The sequence below is a fragment of the Lolium rigidum genome, chromosome 2, assembly GCF_022539505.1.
Source record: "Lolium rigidum isolate FL_2022 chromosome 2, APGP_CSIRO_Lrig_0.1, whole genome shotgun sequence".
NCBI classification, from domain to species: domain Eukaryota; kingdom Viridiplantae; phylum Streptophyta; class Magnoliopsida; order Poales; family Poaceae; genus Lolium; species Lolium rigidum.
Genome location: NC_061509.1, coordinates 132,553,477 through 132,560,913, shown reverse-complemented (window position 1 = coordinate 132,560,913; position 7,437 = coordinate 132,553,477). Strand labels below are relative to the sequence as shown.

General features: G+C 50.1%; 1 protein-coding gene across 1 annotated transcript; it reads left to right on the top strand.

Annotated features, from left to right (window-relative positions):
- The first annotated feature begins 4,510 nt into the window (after positions 1 to 4,510).
- LOC124687271 (U-box domain-containing protein 27-like) lies at positions 4,511 to 6,072 on the top strand. The gene has a single exon (XM_047221065.1). The coding sequence runs from the start codon at positions 4,603 to 4,605 to the stop codon at positions 5,896 to 5,898; it is 1,296 nt and encodes a 431-aa protein (XP_047077021.1). The 5' UTR covers positions 4,511 to 4,602; the 3' UTR covers positions 5,899 to 6,072.
- The last annotated feature ends 1,365 nt before the right edge of the window (positions 6,073 to 7,437 follow it).

The following is a 7,437-nucleotide window of genomic DNA, read 5'->3' as shown; positions in this document are numbered from 1 at the left end:
TAAAAATTTGATGCACCATTTTTCAGTTGAATGTATGCACCATTGTTCAGTTCATAGGAAAACAACAGTCTCAATTGTAGGCGCAACACTGTCAGTGTCATCTGCAGCTGGATGGCTATGATCAATTTTGAACTGTGATAGTGCAAGTTGAAAACGGAAATATTAGGTATGCCAACTGTAGTAACTATTAATAGAAAGGAATGATTGTTCTTTGTGCAACAATCTTTAAATATGAGTGACCTCCTCACATAACATGAACATGTGCTTCAATTAAAATCTGAATTTCCGATTCAGTTAAATGAATGTTACCTTATAGTGTGAATTTCTTGTGCAGTTTTGTTTCCAGGAGAAGACTCTAGTCTGTTCACGGTTGAAGTAGTGCATAATGGGTTTTTCTGTGGATTAAGAGATAATTTGTGCTATGTCGATCAATCATATGCACATTTTGATAATTGCACTTCTGACACTTGGTCAATCTCCTGGATGTCTAGACTAAACTAAAACTGTAAAAAAACATATTCTTAAACATGTCGGTGGTTCCACATGTTAGCTCTTTTGAGAGGAGGAAATTTGAGAGGAGGAAGAGGCCGAGGAAGGACTATTTCACCAAGGGAACAAGCAACATCAAATGCAGCAGCACATCAAGGTAACACCAGTACAGGCAGAGGAAAGGGGAAGAAAAGATCTATACAAGCTACTGGTACTGGAAATACACATTTCCCTGATGCTCCATGTGCTGCCAGAGGAAGAAGAGCGGTTGGCAGAGGAAGAGGAGCTAATGAGCTCCCAGATTTAAATGTTGAAATTTGTCAAGATCATGAAGCACAAGAGGTTCCTATCAGTCAGAATGCACCAGCAGATGAAGACATATAGTTGCTGCTCCTTTGACAAATTTAGATGCTTCAAATGCAGTTGATATTTTGACAATGTCGAATTTGTTTCTTGTTCTCTTTATTCTTCTTATTATTCCCATTCTTGATCTAGTCGAACACATACTGTATGTCATTCTTAATCCAGCACAATGGTCCATTAGTACAATTTTCCGTGTTCGTAATTAAATAGGTTAAAGATTTGCCTCCTGGGCATTGCCTCTCAGTCTCATATCAAATTTTCCTACCATGGGCTATTATAGAAAAATAATCCTATACCCTTCACAGGTTCGTTTGATTAGTTATCAGGTTCTCAAGGTGTCACGCAATAATCAGCCTTTTTTTCTAATCCACAATGCTACCAATCAATACTATGTAGAAAAGAATTTCTCTTTGCAGCTAACTTCAAATCGCACTAGCAGACCAAGTAACATGTAGCTACAGGAATTCGATTGAAGGACAAAAGATTGGATGGATTGGTAATTGGATCGGTATTAAATTACTGCAGCGGAAGCAGCTCATACCTGCACAATTCAACATTGCGTAGCTACAGCATCTTCACTGCAAGGAACTGCGACGACGGCACAAAACTCTTCACTGGATGTAGAGCCTGACCCCAGCCCCAAAAGAACGGGCCTCCCGGCGGCGGCGCCCGTACTCGATGACGACGCAGAGAACGTGCAGGAGGCACTGGAGCACGTAGCCGTGAGCCAGAAGCGAAGATGAATAGCGGGGCTCTCGGTGCCGGAGGCGACGAGTACCTGCAGCGGCAACGGCGACGAATAGGACGTTCCAGAGCACGTCGAGCAGGACGACGGCTTGGAATAGGCCTAGTCTGTCTAGTGCTCCTCGAGGTGCTCCGCCGTCGACTCCCGCACCCACACCGACGGCTCGCGCATCAGGCGGCGGCATCGCACGAATGCTTGAAGGAGTGACGAAAGGATTTTTTTCCCCTTCTAAATATCCAGTAAAGAATAAGAAGATTTAGTTAGAGCATGTCTAACAGGCCCCGTATTTTTTCGCCCCGTATAACACGAGTAGAGGGCCCTGTATCCGGTTTTCGCCGGCCAAAAACTCGGGCGAGCTAGCAGAGCCCGTATCCCCACCCCGTATTCTGTTTTACGGGGTGGGGATACGGGCTCTGCTAGCTCGCCCGAGTTTTTGGCCCCTCAAAACAGGGTTTTTTGACAAATTGCATATTAGAACCAACACACCATTCACATAAAATAAATGTTTTACATCACACAATAATCGTCTTAATTATTACAATAATGTTTCTCGGAAATGTCAACAAATGTTCTAATGGAAGAATTAAACAAATAACAAATGTTTCACACATACAACAAATAGGAAATGAATGTTTCACACATACAACAATGGGAAATGAATGTAAAAAATCATTGGCCATGCAACTGCCAATGGTGATCAATCAGATCTTGGGTGAGCTGGTGATGAGTCTCGGCATTTTCAATGCCTCGATGAGCTGCAAGAAAAGCTTCAAGCCGATCAGGGTTCCTCTCGGGCTGCACTCGGGTGCCAACATTGTCATAGAAACATGGCAAGTTTAAACCGCTTTCATCTTCAATGATCATGTTGTGAAGAATCACACAACATGTCATGACATCAACAAGAGTTTCCTTGTCCCAAAACCTAGCAGGACCCTGACAATTGCAAACCTTGCTTGAAGGACACCAAAAGCTCTCTCAATATCCTTGCGGCATGCCTCTTGATTTCTGGTGAAGCAAGCTTCCTTTCTTGTCAAAGGCCTGTCCTTTTTCTCTTTTATGGACTTGACAAGGGTTGCATAGTTAGGGTAAATACCATATGTGAGATAGTACCCCATGGTGTACTCATTGTTCATAACTTTGTAGTTACAAGGTGGAGCATCACCCTTAACTAGTCTTTTAAACAAAGGGGATCTATTCAAGATGTTGATATCGTTGAGTGTCCCCGGCAATCCAAAAAAAGCATGCCAAATCCATAAGTCTTGAGAGGCCACAGCTTCAAGAACAATGGTAGCATCACGGCTTTTGCCACAATACATGCCATGCCATGCTTTTGGACAATTTTTCCATGTCCAATGCATGCAATCCAAACTACCAAGCATCCCCGGCCACCCCCTCTTTTCATTGATCTCCATGAGCCTTTTTGTATCATCCTCATTTGGAGCTCGGAGATACTTCTCTCCATACAACTTGATCACCATCTTGGCAAACATACGCACGCAATCCGTGGTTGTTTGCACACCAATGCGAAGGTACTCATCGGTATAATCTGCTGGTATACCGTATGCAATAACCCTCATGGCGGCAGAAATTTTTTGGTATGGGCTAAATCCCATGACTTGGGCAGCATTTCTTCTTTGCTTGAAATAATCGCAATTTGCCTCGCAATCTTTGACGATTTTCTCGAACAAAGTCCTACGCATTCGGTACCGTCTACGGAAGAGGCGGGGAGGATAGGTCGGTACCTCGGCGAAGTAATCTTGCATCAGCTGCTCGTGGCCGACGGCGCGGTTCCGCGGAATGCACATACGCCCCATCACGGATCCTTTCGCAGCTTCATGCGGTCCTCCGTTTGCTTCAAGCCGAAGAGCAGCACCATCATCTCCGTGTCGTCGTCGTTGAGCAAATCGTCGATGTCGGAATCATCCGACGACGACCAATCGGTGGACGTCGCGTCCAAATCCGCCATGTGCACATCCTCCGAAGCCATCTACCACGGTGTACCATACATCAGCCCCAAATCCGACCAATTTACCGGCGGCAACGAAGAAGAACGCGGCGGAATACTCACCGAGGTGCGGCGGAGGTGCGGCGGGCGTGTGGCGGTGCGGACGGACGCGGAACTTCGGCGGGGGTGCGGCGGAGGTGCGGCGGGCGTCGAAGAACCTCGACGAGGCTGGGCGGACGGCGGAGGGGCACGGGTGGCGGCGGATCTGACGGATTGCGGCGGCGGCGCGCGGGTGGCGGCGGCGGCGCGCGGGGAAAACGGGTGGGGGGAACTGAAATGTCCGCGCGCGCTTTCGGAATTGGGATGCTGGCTTCGCCCACTATCCCCGCTCCCACCCCGCACAAGTAGGGGCGAGGACCCGCCCGTACTCGAAAACAGCAAAAAACGATTCGGGGGCCGTTTTTACGGGGCGTGCTAGACGGCCGGGTAGACGCGAAACCCTCAAACCGGCGGTTATTATACGGGTTTGCCCCTTTTACGGGGTCTGTTAGACCTGCTCTATTAGGGGGTTTCGGCAAAACGTTCACAGCAATGCGCGTGTCATGAAGCCACCGTGGCTCACACGTGTCGGCAGCGGACGACTTTGGGACGAAAATCAATCCGACTTGCAAGTTGTGGTACTACCGGTGCACGTTTTGCAAGTTGTGAGACTAAAATGCTCCTTTGATGCAAGTTGTGGGACTAAAACTGTATATAACTCTAGCAAAAAAGGAGATAATTCCTGTACCACGCGGGGTCGGCGCACGGTATAAAAAACACGGTTTACCAAAGCAGCAACCAGAAGGAACTCGCTCTGCGTCCATACGTCACCTCACACTTCGTCTTCTTTGACTCCAGCCAAATTTCCACATTCCCACGGCTTATATACAGGTCTGCTCCCAACGTTTCCTTTTCAAGTCCATTCCCCCGCCTCCACTTCTCAGTTCTTGCCTCAACGGCCAACGCCATTGCAAACAACACCAGCCAAAGCACGAAGAAAGCTCTCACGCATCCACTACTAATGGGAAGGAAGGACATCGCCGCCGAGTACCAGGGCCTGGAGGTCAAAGTTCCCATCTTCTTCCGATGCCCCATCTCTCTGGACGTCATGCGGTCGCCGGTGAGCCTCTGCACCGGCGTCACCTACGACCGCGCCTCCATCCAGCGGTGGATCGATTCCGGGAACAACACCTGCCCGGCCACCATGCTCCCGCTCCCGTCCACCGACCTCGTCCCAAACCTCACGCTGCGCCGTCTCATTGCCCTCTGGGCATCCACTACTGCGACCTCCTCCTCCTCGTCCCCTGCGCCCTCCGCCGTCGGCCCCACGCCGGCCGCTGCCGCCGCCGAGCTCCTCCGACAGATCGCTGACCCTAGCGAGGATCCCTGCCCCGCGCTCCACAAGCTCGCGGCATTTCTCTCGGACGACGATGTCGACGAGTTCGACAAGAACGCGCTTGCGAGGGCAACCGGCGCCGCGGAGACCTTGGTTTCCGTGCTCCGACGAAGACGGGCCGATGCCAGCGTTGAGGCGGCCGTGCGGGTGCTCGCAGTGATCGCCGCGTCCGACTGCATCGAAGAGGATAACAGGAAGCGGGTCGCCACCGCTCTTGCCGCGGACGCCGCGTCCTCGGTCGCGTCCCTGGCGCGCGTGCTGAGAAAAGGGAGCTCGCTGGAGGCACGGATCGACGCGGCGAGGGTTGTCGAGTCATTACTCCGTAATGCGAGGCCAGACGTCAAGGCGACGGTGGCTGAGTCAGAGGAGATGGTTTGCGAGCTAATCCGGCTCATCGGCCCCGTCGACGAGAAGGGCGGCCTGGACAAGCAAGCCGTGGAGGTCGGCCTGTCCTGCCTCGCGACCATCGCCGGCACGCGGCGCGCGCGCTCCGAGATGGTCCGTCTAGGCGCGGTCCCGGCGGCCGTGCGAGTGCTGGCCACGGACGCCGGCTCCCCTTCCCAGGCCCTCCGCGTCCTGGAGGCCACCGTAGGCTGCGCCGAAGGGCGCGCCGCGATTTGCGAGATGGGGGATGCCGCGATCCCGGCGGTGCTGTCCAAGATGATGAAGGGCGGAATGGGCGGCGCGGAGGCCGGGGTGTCCGTGCTCTGGGCGGTGTGCCACAAGTACAGGGACAGGCGCGCCGTGGACGCCGCCGCGGCGTCCAAGGGCGGGCTGACGAGGCTGCTGCTGCTGATGCAGAGCGGGTGCTCGCCGGCGACGAGGCAGATGGCGTCGGAGCTTCTCAAGATGTTCAAGGTGAACGCCAAGAGCTGCCTCGCCGGCTACGACTCCAAGACCACCCACATCATGCCGTTCTAACGGAGAAGAAACCTGCAAATGATGGGGGGTTTGCTTTCCTTTCGGCAAAAAACTTCAATTGTCAATTCGTTCGAGGGAGAGAAAAAAACATGTACATTGTCAGAAATTTTTAATAGAACAAAATGCTGACTAATTTGAGCTGATGATCCTAATTCCTACACAATTGTTGCTTTCTTGGCCACAGTACTCGCATTGCTTTCCCATGATACCAACATTGCCGGTAGGTATTGGCATTTTGGCAAGGATGGCATGACCTGTGTACTGCATCAATCACGTCACATATCAATTGTTCGAAAGCAAGAAAAGATGGATGCTGGTCAAACAAGAAAAACAATGCATCAGGCCACGTCCTGCATATTCATTTCGATAAGATAACCAAGACTGTCCATCAATCAAGATGGCACATGCTATAAGATGGAGATGGCATCATATCTCACTCGCAATGGCCCTTTGCAAAATCCAATCAAGGCCAACTCCTTTTCTCTGGTGTTGCCATGTCCATGCAAGAAAACAGCACCATCCTCCTTCCTAGCCTAAACAGTAAACCTATTAAACATAGCACAACTTGGTACTCCATAAGCGGTACTTTTCCCATTACAAGTGCCTTTTGACTTATCAAGTCGTAGCCATGATTGATCTTAAGAAAAACAGGAGAAAGGAACCAGCTGCCGAGCACCTAACAAAAGGAAGGAGTAGAGAGGCAAAGCGCACAGATCAAACCGGTGTTGCGAGGCAGGTCGCCGACCACATGCAATGCAATCACGCGGCCAGTGCGCCTGCTTTCTGCTTTTACTTCTAAATCATTTTTCCTCCCTAATCAAACCGAGGCTAGGTTACCCGAAAGATGGTTATAGGTTTAAGGACACAAGGTGATCCTGCTTTATCAGGGTAAGAAGGGGTAGCGAAAATGCCTCGAGCTGAGTCCGAGTACCAAGCGCTGCAGCGCTGAAGTATGAGCTCCATGGACTAGCGATTGCTTCTCCACGAGGCTCACATTTCACATTCAGCGACTTCAGTGTTCAGTAGAAAGCTATGTGATTGTTCGGTCAAAAGAAGGAAACTATCTAATGGGGTTATATGAGCCTTCTCACAAAGTATTTGACGCGTTGGGTTTTTGTTTAGTGGAAAGATTGAGAGTGAAGAAAGAGAATATAGTTCTCTTTTAGCTGCCCTAGCAAATGCCAAACAATTTGGGCCTTCAAAATCGTTCTGTATGCTCTCATTTTAACAGTTATAGGCTATTTTTACAGACCATGCAACCGCAGGAAATAGGTGTTCAGAAAATCCAAACCATAGTTTGCCAAGCATCAGTGGCACCTCCCCTCTCAAAGATCCGGTTGAATCGGCCAGCACATGTGTGGATAAAACCCACCCATCTGTTGAGAGATGTTTTAATTTGTTGCCTAGTAGCTAGATGGGGTAGCAATTCACCAAAAAATGTAGAAGGGGTAGTCCTAATGTTGTCAAATGCAATGAACATACACAGACTTCAATCATATTTTCATTATGTTTACGTAGTGGTGCGGTTTGAGCCAATTG